The 13,529-nt window shown below is 38.0% G+C and overlaps 1 protein-coding gene across 1 annotated transcript; it reads right to left on the reverse strand.

Annotated features, from left to right (window-relative positions):
- Positions 1–4,284: 4,284 nt before the first annotated feature.
- Positions 4,285–6,442, reverse strand: LOC134796965 (facilitated trehalose transporter Tret1-like). Its single transcript, XM_063769158.1, has 3 exons — positions 6,410–6,442; positions 5,829–5,964; positions 4,285–5,561 (listed from the first exon to the last, which is right to left on the reverse strand). Exons 1-3 carry the CDS (start codon positions 6,440–6,442, stop codon positions 4,285–4,287), a joined length of 1,446 nt encoding a protein of 481 aa, XP_063625228.1.
- Between the last annotated feature and the right edge of the window lie 7,087 nt (positions 6,443–13,529).

Genomic DNA, 13,529 nt, shown 5'->3' on the forward strand with positions numbered 1-13,529 from the left:
CAAAATGAATATTTCCTTTGTTTCCTGTGATATTTTTTTGAAATAATTCGTGAACTTTTCCAACTTTTTGGAAACTTCCGCAATTTGCTCAATAATTTTACATTACATTTGTAATTTACATTAAAATTGACTTATCGTGACAAAGTATGGCAGCGCCATTATAAACGTCATGTTTTCATAGTAATTTGTCGTTTATGGTCAAAGAATAGTATAATATGTTTATGGTGACACACTGCGACACTGTGTCACTGCAAAGTCTGTACAGAGTTAGCTTCGGAGAACTCTATCTGTTTTGTTTGGCTTTTTGAAAGGAAAACGACGACTGCGATTTAATGTTTCGTTCAGTGTAAGCTAATGGTGGAATGCACTTATGAAATACATTGTTTTTGTTAATATTATGCACATTCATTTATTACAGTCCACTGGCATGGCAATGTCATTTTGACTCATGTTTTTGTATGAAAGCAATAATACATAAGTGAACTAATTAAGGCTTGTAAATAGTCAGGTGAATTTTCATAGCATGTGTCAATCCGATATTTTTTCTGTTCGTTTGGCGTTTCTCGATGTACGATTGTCATCTTGACTAGGTCCCCAGAACATGTAACGGAACAGTTACAAACAAAAACAGCACCAACAACCATTGCCCAATTGTAATGGATCAACATTTTTAAAAAGCTGGTAACTCGGGTCATCGCGTTGAATTTATGAATTTAAAATTGTCCATCATATTTACTTTCAAGAAAGTTGAACTTCTGGGTGGTAAATAAAAGTGTTGTGAAACCTCATTCAACATTCCACACGCGACACAGCAACAGCGCGGATTAAGATCGCAGGCGCAGATCGAATCGGCGACTGAAAGGGTAAGTAAATAATTATTTATTGCACCGCAAAAGAAAACAATATCAGAAACGAAATTACAGTGCAAATTAAGGTAGTAACAGGTGGTCTTATCGCTAGAAGCGATCTCTTTCTCACAGCATTAGGGTAGCAAATTTTGAAACGGGTTGCTATATTTTATGCTTTATGATTTAACTTGACAATTGCGTACGAGCCATCAGAATGGGAGATAATAAAAAATCGTCATTAAATGTTATGTTATGACGATTTCTCTACAAACACCCTGAATGGTTTTATTTGGCACATACCTCGGAGATCTATAGTTATTGTAGTTTGTTGCCAGGGCAGGGCGACCATCTTGCCTAGAGCACAGAATAACTAATAGTACTACCGTGTCACTGTCACTAGAGCCGTACTAGAGCCGTGTTTCCGAACATGTGAGTTGTGATAATACCGCTGTACGGCGGCTACCACCAGTTTTGACATTGACATATTAGCTCGCGTCTACGTAAATTACTTTCTATACATCTCGCTTGCACTAATATGCGAGTACGAGCGAGATGCATAGAAAGTAAGTTACTTAGACGTGAGTGAATATGTCATGTCAAAACTGGTGGTAGTGGTTCTGGTATCGATTGCAAACATTCCCAAGCCTCATTACGGCGGCACCCCACAAATCCGACGGTAGTGTTTGTCATGAATTAATGGCCGTCTTGCCACGAAGACGAAGACTAATTGCCGGTCAGTCGATTACGCTAAACGCCCACGCGGGCGTTTGGCGGCGCGCGGCGCGGCGGATGCGGCGCGGCGCGGGTCTGAGTAAACGCAGGACGTGTGCGTGTGCGCCGCTCTCCGTGCGTCGACAGCGCGCAGGCGAACGCTCATGAGACCAGTTTACTGATAGCCACATTTAAAAAAGAACTATTAATGATCTTTTTTCTCAAACTTGCCCGGAATCATTGTACTACTGTTCGCGATAGTTAACAAGTTGCGGACAGCGGAGCGCCATGTTTCAGGTGGTATAATGAAACGGGGCCACGTTCGCCAGTAGAGGGAGAGCTTTCTTCAGTATATGACATCTATTTCAGTTTACATTGTTGTACTTACCAAATTAAAAGAAAATTGTCATCATCATCATCACCTGGGTCAACAATATGTGGGTATCTACTCATACTCAAGACATCCTCAAACATTTGGAACAAAATCAAGACAGTGCAGCCCTGATGGTGGACCTTTAGACCTCGCTTTGCTCAGTCGATTGTGTAGTCGGAAAACACTTAAGTATAAGGTTTCTACAGACGTTGCAACAAATGACATGCCATTTTAGTAACCTAATTGCTTGCTAAGTAAGCAACGAATTCAATCTATCGATCACATGCCGCAATATTAATGAATCGCAAATCGCATGCGATTATCGTCACGTTTGGAGAGGCCAATAGTCGAGTCCGAGCGTTCGATTCGCCTGATATGTGTTGCAGGGCGTTGTAATGGCGTCCCAGGAGATCAATCTAGAACGGGTTCGAAGAAATATAAGGTGCGTCCAATAGGATTAAAAAGTACAAGCCAATGCGTAGGGCGCTACTTTTATTAGCTTTGATGATATAATGAAATTTAGGTAAATATAGCTAACTGTAAATTTGTTAATTTTAACAAATAGATATCCTATAGCTCCAATAAGAAATATTTTTTTGAAATTCAATCCCAGAACGGATGATGAAACTGACTAGGTAACCCTCTTAAAAATAAAACTTTACAAACCTCAAATAGTTCATTTATTTCGTCTCCATATTTTACTAATAAGTACAAAAGTCGAAAACAAACGTTAACAAAACAGAATATTTACAGCTAGTTAAGTAGGTAATTGAGGCCCGACCGAAAGCTAGCAAATACTATAGGTACTTAATTTAGAAAAAAAAATGAATTTATTATTGCTCAACTACATTGTCTACGTTTCTCTTCATATACCTATTTACACATGTTTTAGTGTAAACATGTTAAACAAAAGCCTGTTTACGAATCCTGTTAGCATTACACATGTCATAAAGCTCTGCACACACATCGCTGATGAAAAACACAAACAAAGGTTACATTTTATTATACCGCTCAGTGCTTTCACTATACTGACGCTGCTACAATGAAGTAGAGCAATTCTAGTAATCCTTAACTCTTATGATATAAAGATGTTTTTACCTTGAAGAACCGCAATTTTAAAGTGGATACAAAATACTAGTATTTGAAATGCATTTTTTAGGTGATATTTATATATTTTAGCAATCGTTTTGAAGTTGCAAAAATCTCAAGTGTGCCTTATGACATGGGTGGTAACGTATTGTTTTGCTTAAATTATGATTTGCGTAACGGTATTTAAATAGCTGTTACGTTACTCAATTTTAGTATTACGTGCAAAATATTTGCGTCGGATGTCCGGGAGCGTGTGTTTGAAAGTTCGTCTCTGTCACTTAATATTATAATGCGGACTATTCGCATGCATTGGTTTATTAATTAGACATTAGTCAAGTCGATATAGCTGACATCATGACATGGAATATGCCTGGGGGCCTGAGGCTGACAGCGTGACATGGTTAACATTGTTGATAAGATAATTGCACTCTTGGCGCGTGTTGAACATAATTATATTGAAATATAATAAGTATGTCAAGAATATTAAAGCTTGTTTGGCACCGCCGCCTCATGATACTGATTTTTTAAATATTTTTTAAGGTATAAACAGACAAAATCGAGTTACAATACAATACAAATCCTCTTTATTGCACAACCTCAATAAAACATTTACAGAGAGACATACATAATACATGAAGACAGAGGCAACAACAACAAAAGGCGGTCTTATCGCTAAAGAGCGATCTCTTCCAGACAACCTTTAGGTAGGTAATGGAAAAATGATAATATATGTCTAATCAAACTATTTAGGAAGTGCAAAAAACTAAATTGGAAACTACATAATATTAGTTGTGAAGAAAATACCTATAAATCATTACTCCTATTCTTATTCCTATTCTTAATCCTTATTCTTATTCTATGACAATATAACAAGTTACTAAGATATTCAGGCATGGATGAATGATAGAAAATGAATGCCTTTAGGTCAGTGACTTTATTGGCTTCCAGTATAGGAGAAAACAGTCCAACGAGTGTAAGTATAAGTACATACCTACTCATATTTCTGGGTTAATCACGATGCATGATAATTATTATATTAATTATTAACACTTGTTCGATGATAAATAAAGCGAAGATTAACACTGCATGGTTTGACGGCATATTTGAATGTAAAATGTATTGAAATTACTTAGTATTTAATTAATAAAAATCATTCACCCCAAACGGTTCGTTTGGTAATAAACCAGCACACGTCATCGTCAGTTAAATTAGGTGATTACTAAAAAAATATCGAAATATTAATTTTATTATTTTTCTAGCATTTTAGAGGTAAGTATCTTCGCCATCCTCGTGAATTTTTCCATCGTTAATAAACCTTCCGTGATTAAAGTAATCCTCGATCTCCTGCAAAGTCCGGTCCTTCGTCTCCGGAAGGGTGAAGTACAGCACCAGCAGGCAGCCCGCCATAGTCGCGCCGTAGATACCAAACGTCCCGTACACCTTCACAGCCACCAGCAACGTCGGGGTCACCTTCAACACCACCACGAGACACACAGACATCGCCAACCCCGACATAGCTGAGCCTGCCGCTTTGTGCGCAACGGGAAACACCTCCCCCAGCAAAGCCAAAGGTATCACAGTACATCCTAAGTTAGTTAAAACAAAGTACAGCATGAACATCGAGATGGGCAGCCAGGCCCGGTCTCTTGATATCACGTCGATAGCAGACATATAGAGGTAGCTACAGATGCCTGTCAGAATGAGACAGGCCGCTCCGCCCGTGCCGAACAGCAGGGTTCGACGATTCATCAGCCGAGCGAGCGCGGAAGAAAATGCCGCACTCAATGTTATTGTCAGATCTATCGCCAACGTATAGTAAAACGAACTGGACTTATCTCCCGTGATGTCTTCAGTTATTTGTAAGGCATATGCTGGAAAAATGTGCTTCCCGCACGCCTCTTTCAACATCACAGCGAAAAATACTATGATCAAAGGTTTAAGAAAATCCTTTTTAATGAACTTCTGCAGAATGTTTATCACGTGCGTCTTGATGCCGGGCTTCTCATGTATTTCAGCAAGCCTCAGCTTTTGAGCTCTGATCATACGGTGAAACTCTATTACTGATGTTGCACCGTCGCCTCTCAGCCTTATCCACATTTTTTCACTCTGATCGAAATTCTTACTGACCGCTAACCAAACCGGACTTTCAGGCCAAGTGCATACTATGACAAACGCTATGATATGAGAGGTTAACCCGAATATCGCCACAGTTTTCCAGGAGTAATAGTGACCTACAATGTGAACAAAAGTATTGCCTGAAAAGGCTGCTGCAATCTTGAGGCTAAGGAATATTCCCCGAAGTTTAGGGCTAGTGTATTCTGCAATAACAATGACTCCCAGGATGGTGCTGGCGCCGTAGCTGACGCCGCCGAGGATCCTGCCGGCCATGAGCGCGGGCACATCCGCGGCCAGGCAGACCAGCAGCCAGCCCAGCGCGCCCAGCAGCACGACCAGCGCCTGCGTCACCTTCCGGCCCCACACGTCCATGCACCACGCGGAGAACAGGTAGCCGGGGAAGGTCGCCAATCCTACCACAGAAGCTGAAATGGCAAGTGCCTTATCAAACAAACTTCGAAATAGACGCATATCTAATAAATAAATTGATACCATATAATTTAATTAAACGTCACGTGCTTGGCCTCACGTGAGTCTTCACTGAAGTACGTATTACGTACTACGTAGGTGATAAAGGTAACCAACTGTGTATACAATTTGAAGATATGTTTTATCAATTCTGAAGTCGAAACTACTTGTAACTAAATAAAATAAATACTTAAATATTAAGTCTTATAGATAATGCAACGTACCAAGCCATGACATGGTGTCGGGATCAGTGCTGATGATGGAGTCATCAGCCTTCAGCCCCGGCAGCAGGACCGAGGGGAAGCTAAGAACCATCCCGTGCCCCATTACGTTCAGCAGTACCGCTGACACGGCCCATGTCTGAAACCAACAAGTATTACGTAAATATAATGTTTAAAACTTTTAACTTATTGCCGTTTAATGTAGATCAAATCCTAGACTCTTATTTAGATTAAGTTGCTGGCTTTCAATTGGGCTAAAAAAGGCTGGTAATACTTATATGTCATCATAATAGGTATTGCATTATAATATGAGGATGTGATGATGAAGACTGTAGGTGGTCATAGGAATTAGAGACGATTTATTTACAAAGAACCTTCATTGAGTTTGGGTTTGTTTAGATGTCGAATGAAAGGACAGTCGGCGATAAAACTTGTGTCAAATATGAAATTCACCCGAATGACTTATTTAGGTACTTACCTACGTATCCTATATTCCTTTGGTATCATAGTTGATTGACACATCATTCATCAAAATTAGCCGAGTTGTTAAATATGATGGAACACACGTGAGACCCAGTACTTACTTGTCGCGCTGATGGAGATATTGCTTCTGACATTTTAATTCTGTTTTTTTTTATGACGCAACACTTAAATAAATATTAAATACGCATTAAATTTAAATAATAATTTATTAATTTATTTTTAATTTAAGCATGGCGTTCCTTAGTGTCAGAGGCCAAGATCCAGTTCGGGTCGCTGCGCCACGGCAGTAAGTAAGTAAGTAAGTCATTAAATTTAACACGAGCACGAATTACAACACGATTGTTAAACATACAACTATTGTGATTGTTTTTATTTTTAATACGTACTTTTTAAACTTTTATTTTACCGCTACACAGTCACCTTACACGTGTTATATTTATATTAGCAAATGATATTCTGTGTAATAATAACAATATTTTGTAATTAATAAAGTATAAGTCCTTCACCTGAATAAACATAAAAAGTATTTTTTTTTAAATATAGTTCAGTCCTACTGAAGCATGTAATATGCGGCTCACAAATACACCAATGTTCCTCATTCAAATAAACCATATACACATATTTAGTTTTTGAGAGAATGCTGTGACATACGGACAGACAGATGGATGGATGGAGGGACGGACGGACGGACATGACGAAATATAAGAGTTCCATTTTTGGCAACTTGGTTACGGAACTCTAATAAAAAATGGAATTAAAGTCAAGTTTTTTTTGCTTCCTTCCGATTCTATCTCGTGCCACTAGGTACTTCACGTTTTTGGCGGGAGAAATTGCAACAACAGTGCCAATGAACACAATTTATGGTCCTAAATAGTCGCGCACTGTGCGGTTTAAGAGGAATTTCCTCCCGCGGACGCTCTGGCTGTGGAATGAGCTCCCTGTCGAGGTTTTTCCGAGGGTCTACCTACAGTATGGGGACTATGGGGTTCTTCAAAAAAGAAGTGTAGAGTTTTTTAACCCTTTACCAGGCGAAGGGATATATTCCTCCCACATCTTATATCGGTTACCGTAGTCAGGTTTTAACTCCAAACCTCCTACAAAATATTTTGTCAATCCCTGAAAATAGTATCCCATCAAAAACATAAATGTAAAAAAGGAGAGCCAAGTTCAATACAAAAATTATGCTTGGCTGTGGGGTTCGCCGCAAAAAGAATGGAGATCTAAATGAGTGCCAAGTTCTATGCAAAATCCAAATATGTATTTATAAGAACAAAATAACATTATAAACAAGTATTAAACTCTATTTCTTTGCTTTATTGGATACCTATAACAATTGCTGTTATTTAAAAAAATGTGAGATCTTAAAGTAGGTTAGATTTGACTTGGCCAGTTTTCATTACATCAGTCATTTTATAAAGTTATTCAACATATATATATATATATATATATATATATATATATATATATATATATATATATATATATATATATATATATTGTAATTCTCATAAAAACTGGCCAAGCCAAATCTAACCTACTTTAAAATCTCACATTTTTTTAAATAACAGCAATTGTTATAGGTATCCAATAAAGCAAAGAAATAGAGTTTAATACTTGTTTATAATGTTATTTTGTTCTTATAAATACATATTTGGATTTTGCATAGAACTTGGCACTCATTTAGATCTCCATTCTTTTTGCGGCGAACCCCACAGCCAAGCATAATTTTTGTATTGAACTTGGCTCTCCTTTTTTACATTTATGTTTTTGATGGGATATCAATACTTTTTGTAAAGAAAACTAGGCAGGTATTGAGATTTAATGTTTTTTCTTGTGTTTCCGCTGCATGTTTTTTACTTCTGTTCTTTGTATTAATTATGTGGTGCCGCGCGCCGCCAACGACACACCGTTGGCCGGTTGCTTAGCGCGTATTACAAGTTTTTTGTATGGGGACACCACTTATTTTTTTGACTTAACTTTATTTTTATGTTTCTTTTATGTAGCAAATATAATAATACATATATTGGGATAGTTTCAAATATCTGCTTGTAACGGTTCCAACGCTACAATTAAAAAATATTTTTTTGTATGGGGAACCCCCCCCCCCCCCCCTATTTTTTACCTTTTTTTTTATTTTTTCCTACGCTTACACACAATTACCGAGCTGGATTCCAAATTTCATCCTTCTAGGTCATCTGGAAGTAGGTTAGGTTTAGGTACTATATGTCAGTCACAATAAAAAAAAAATGTATGGGGACCCCCCTATTTATTAACATTTTTTTATTTTTTCCTACGCTTACACACAATAACCGAACTGGATTCCAAATTTCATCCTTCTAGGTCATCTGGAAGTAGGTTAGGTTTAGGTACTTATATGTCAGCCACAATAAAAAATGTTTTTTTTTTGTATGGGGACCCCCCCTATTTTTTAACTTTTTTTTTATTTTTAGATTTTTTCCTCGCTTTCACACAATAACTGAGCTGGATTCCAAATTTCATCCTTCTAGGTCATCTGGAAGTAGGTTAGGATTAGGTACTATAAGTCAGTCAGTCTTAAAATTTTACGACTTTTTGACCTTCATATCTTTATAACCGTTTGAGGTAGCTTCATGAAATTTGGGCTTCTGGATGTTCTTATGGATATAATTAAACACACGTAGTTTTATGTGTTTACGTTAAAGAGGTTTTGAGTTATAGAAGGGTCAAAAGTGGCACCAAGTGGTTCGTGTAATAATACACTCGGCGCTGGCTAGCCAGTTCCTTTGCTTGAACTTGGCTTGACACGCTGCCGCAGATTGTATGATCTTCATTCACAACGTGCTTCTAAATCGCGTAATATATCTTTGGCAGCCGTTTAAATTCACTTGAACTCTAATTTCAGTAAACTACGGAGAAATTCGAACACTTTCCTTAATTTCTATGAAACAGAAGTACATAGGTCGAACAATTTTTTGATATTTTGTAGATTTTGAGTGTTGAAAGGTAATGTACCTAATCGTAAACATTGCTAAATGTTCATGCATTATTGTGTATGACCAGAATTAGGATGTGGGTGGACATTATCCCATGGCCTTATTAGAGTTTAACTGTGCGGGAGCTATTCTTCCCATGGCCCGGTAAATTGTCTTGTCATGTCATAAAAACTCACGTAAGTAATAAAACTGTTTTTGTGTTCAACCTAGAGCGATTCAGTGATTGATATAATGTTTCGTAGTAGATTTGGAGTTAAACCTTGACTATGATAACCGATATAAGATGTGGGAGGAATATATCCCTTCGCCTGATCAAGAATATAATAAGACAAAATCGAGTATGACAGTTAATTACTTAGACAGGCGATGGGATAACCGTACTTAACCCACATTTTTATTTCGGATTTAAAGGAACATCTCCGACTTTCGTAAATACATTTTTTACAAGGCGTTCAATACGGTTGTAACAGTATATACAGTACGTATGAAGACACGCTAGTTCTTAGGGGCCTGGTAAAGGGTTAAAGGGGCGGCAAAGCGCTTGTAACACCTCTGGAGTTGCAGACGTCCATAGGATACGGTGACTGCTTACCATAAAGCGGGCCATATGCTTGTTTGCCACCGACGTGGTATAGTTTTTTTTTCTTTTCTATCTCTACAATATTAGTTCTCTACAAGTATGTTCCTGAGACTTATGCTTATCAAATTAGGTATGTAGGCAAAACGTTTTTGTGAGATGTCGTTCTTAAATCACCCTTTTTTAAAGGTACTTGTTTACATGTACTGCATCAAGCAATGTTAAAAAAAAAAAAACAATTTCTTTCATCTTTTTTTTGAGTTTTTGTTATTACATATTTACATGTACCTTTCTCCAGCTTTATCTACAGAATTAAGTAGGTACCTATATACAATAATTCAATTATTTATTCATCTTTCAAAATAAGCTAATATAGCTTGGGCATGCATGACAATTTCAAGAGTGCTGCATCAGTGAACCGTGGCCGTGGAAGTGAAAATTGGAAGTCAATTTTCACGGGCGCATCGCTTCGCGCTTTCTTACCTGCTCAACTAGTAGTCTGTTCGAGAAACGGAAAACGGTGAAAAATAGAGATAATGCTCCTAAAAATACGTGTGATACCTCATTAGATTCGTAATGATGTCTAGAAAAATGTATTCGAAGCGTGTATTAGCACACAAAAAATACCAAAAGTTATAAACAATAAAATGGGGAAAAAGTAGATATTTTTTATTTCCCCAATACCTCAAAAAGTATTAATATTTAAGAAACCAAAATTTATTATAAATTTATTAATTATTATAAAAGAGGAGGATATACACACACTAAGTACACTCGCGGGTAACCTCAGTAAAAAAGTATTTTTAGTAAATATACAATAATGCATTTTATAATTATTTTAATTATACTTTTGCTGACAAAAATAATTAAACAATAAAGATATGCACAAATTAACTTATTACTAATAACTAAATTAAATTAACACTACGTTAAAATAAAAAAAAATAAAACTAAACAAAACAAAGTCACAAATATAAACCTAGCTAAAAACTAGTACATAATTATTTTTTAACTCCGCTGGTTTATTCTTAGGACAGCGAAATGGGTCGAAGGAGGTTTCATTTACATAAAAGAACTTTTATATTGAGGCCACAGTAAATACTCAAGGAATATGATGTTTACTTGTTTATCTTTAAGAATTTTTGTTTGTCATATACGTTAAACAACACACATTTATTTCGCCAAATGTAAACATCATCAAACATCAACATTTATTCAGCTAATAGGCCACAAAGGCACTTATTTATTTATTCGTATGGCATTCGTTCAGTCGTTTATAAAGATATTCTAAGGTTCTGTATCCATTGGATTACGTCACTGTCGAGGGTAAACAAGTCTGCAGGGTTTCCGTCGTATTTCCTAAGTGGGCATTATTTAATGATGTACTCGATGTCCTGCACAGGAGCCCCGCAATCGCATCTTGGAGACTCTATCCATCCACATTTGTGCAGGAATGCTCGTGAGCGACCGCAGCCGGTTCTCAGCCTATTCAGATGGCACCATTCTTTTCTAGGTAATGAGAAGCCAAGTGGTTTTACTGTAGGGCTGATAGTACTCCCAACACTCCCAATCCTTTCGGGGGGTTGTCACTCCATTCCTCTTCCTATTTGTCCGAGATATTAAAGTCTGCTTCATGAGGCAAATCTTTGCAAGAAATTGCAGTTCGGTGAGAAGGGTGTCGAGATTTTAACCGGTGTGTTGGAGGGTTCTCAAATTCAGCGTGGGCAGCTAGTTTGGGGTGAGTCAAGATCTTCCGTGCCTCACGTACTAGCGCTTGCTGTCTCCTTAAGTGTGGAGGCGGTATATGACAGAGGGTTGGAAGCCACTGGTCCGGAGTGCTTTTAATGGTTCCGGAAATGCACCTCATGGTTTGGTTTAGGTGAGTGTCTACTCGCTTTGCGTGTGCACTGTTTAGCCAAATAGGTGCGCAGTATTCCGCTGTTGAGTAGACTAGGCTAAGAGCAGTGGTACGAAGTACCTACGTCGGCTTTTGCCCCCCATGTGGTACCAGCCAGTTTGTGCAGGAGGTTGTTGCGAGTTTGGAGCTTCTTCCCCAGTTTATCCAAGTGCGGAGCATAGGTGACACTGCGATCCAGGGTTACTCCAAGGTACTTTGGCGTTGGATTGTATTTTAGTACCGACCCACCGAAGGAAATGTTGGGTTCAAATTTAGCCTCTTTATTGTGCAGGTGGAAGGTTGTCACTTCTGTCTTACAAGTGTTGGGGACTAACCGCCATTTTCTAAAATAGTCGTTCAAGCGTACCAGGTCCAAATTTAACTTTTCTTCTGAGGGCTTGAAGCGACGATGCTGGGATGTTATAGCAATGTCATCGGCGTATAAAAATTTACGGCTTTGGGTGCTTGGTATGTCGTACGTGTAGAGGTTAAATAATAGGGGGGCCAAGACAGATCCCTGTGGAAGACCGTTATTAAGTTTTCTTACGGTGCTTTGATGTTCTCCAAGGTGCACGATAAATTCACGGCTACTGAGCATATTATTTATTAGCCCAACAATTTTTCTGCAGGGTACGGCAGTCATCAGCTTATATATTAGGCCCTGCTTCCATACCGTATCATACGCCGATGACAGATCTATAAACACATAGACATAGACATAGACATAGAATTTTTTTATTTAACACCACATTGAAATTTTTATTCCTTACAAACCCCGATTCAATGTGGTTTGTAATTGATAGCACCTGGTCTGTGCAGTTACGGCCACTTCGGAATCCAGCCAGTTCGATTGGAACTATTTTATCCACAAATGGGGTGATGCGGTTGTAGACTAGCCTTTCCATGAGCTTGTAGACGCAGCTTAGGAGAGCAATCGGTCGATAGCTTTTGGGGTCATCGGCAGTCTTTTCCGGTTTCAGGACGGCTATGATTTTTGCTAGTTAGTTACGTGGTAATTTTTTGCGGTCGAGGATATCCGAATAGAAGCGTTTGAGCCACTCCCTACACTTCGGGCCGAGGTGCTTGAGGAATTCGTTGTAAACACCGTCAAAGCCAGCAGCTTTTCCCAGAGGCAGTTGTTTTAAGGCGTTATCCGTTTCGTCTTGGGAAAATTCTTTGGACATGTTGTCTCTGGACATCTGGTTGGAGCGTGGCTTTGAGTTGTTTAGTTTGTTGTTTTATGGCTATTGTTTCAGCTCTTTGGCCACTACAAACGCACTTTAACACGTCAACATGGAATTTACATTCAAGCAAAAACATCAAAAATTATAAAACACATCTAACCGCAAATATCAATTAAAACTAAAGTATTACAATTACTTAGAGATATATAAAGTCTCTAAATGTTGAGCTACAATAAAAACTAAGTATAATAATAATATAAAAAAAACAGTGTACAAAAACAAAAATCTAAAATTATTTAGAGATGTAAATGTCTCTAAGGCCCACTTGCACCATTCCACTAACCCGGGGTTAATCGGTTAAACCGTTAACCAAGTGTCAAATTATACTGGTAACCATGGTAACTCCATGGTTTAACCAGTTAACCCTGGGTTAGTGAATGGTGCAAGTGGCCCTAAGTGTCGGAACTAAAAAGGAAAAAAAATATGTATGTGGTATGTGTAAAAGACAAGATTGAAGAAGGTGATAAAAGGTTCTAGTCAGATAAGGCACTAGACATTAAAGAAAACTTTACACCCAAACATGGAAATCAC

The sequence above is a fragment of the Cydia splendana genome, chromosome 14 (assembly GCF_910591565.1).
Source record: "Cydia splendana chromosome 14, ilCydSple1.2, whole genome shotgun sequence".
Classification (NCBI taxonomy): domain Eukaryota; kingdom Metazoa; phylum Arthropoda; class Insecta; order Lepidoptera; family Tortricidae; genus Cydia; species Cydia splendana.

Coding starts and splice junctions, on each gene's coding strand:
- LOC134796965 (XM_063769158.1), bottom strand. CDS start 6,442: ATGTCAGAAGCAATATCTCCATCAGCGCGACAA. Junction 5,965..6,409: donor TATCTCCATCAGCGCGACAA/GTAAGTACTGGG, acceptor TGTTGGTTTCAG/ACATGGGCCGTGTCAGCGGT. Junction 5,562..5,828: donor CGACACCATGTCATGGCTTG/GTACGTTGCATT, acceptor TTGCCATTTCAG/CTTCTGTGGTAGGATTGGCG.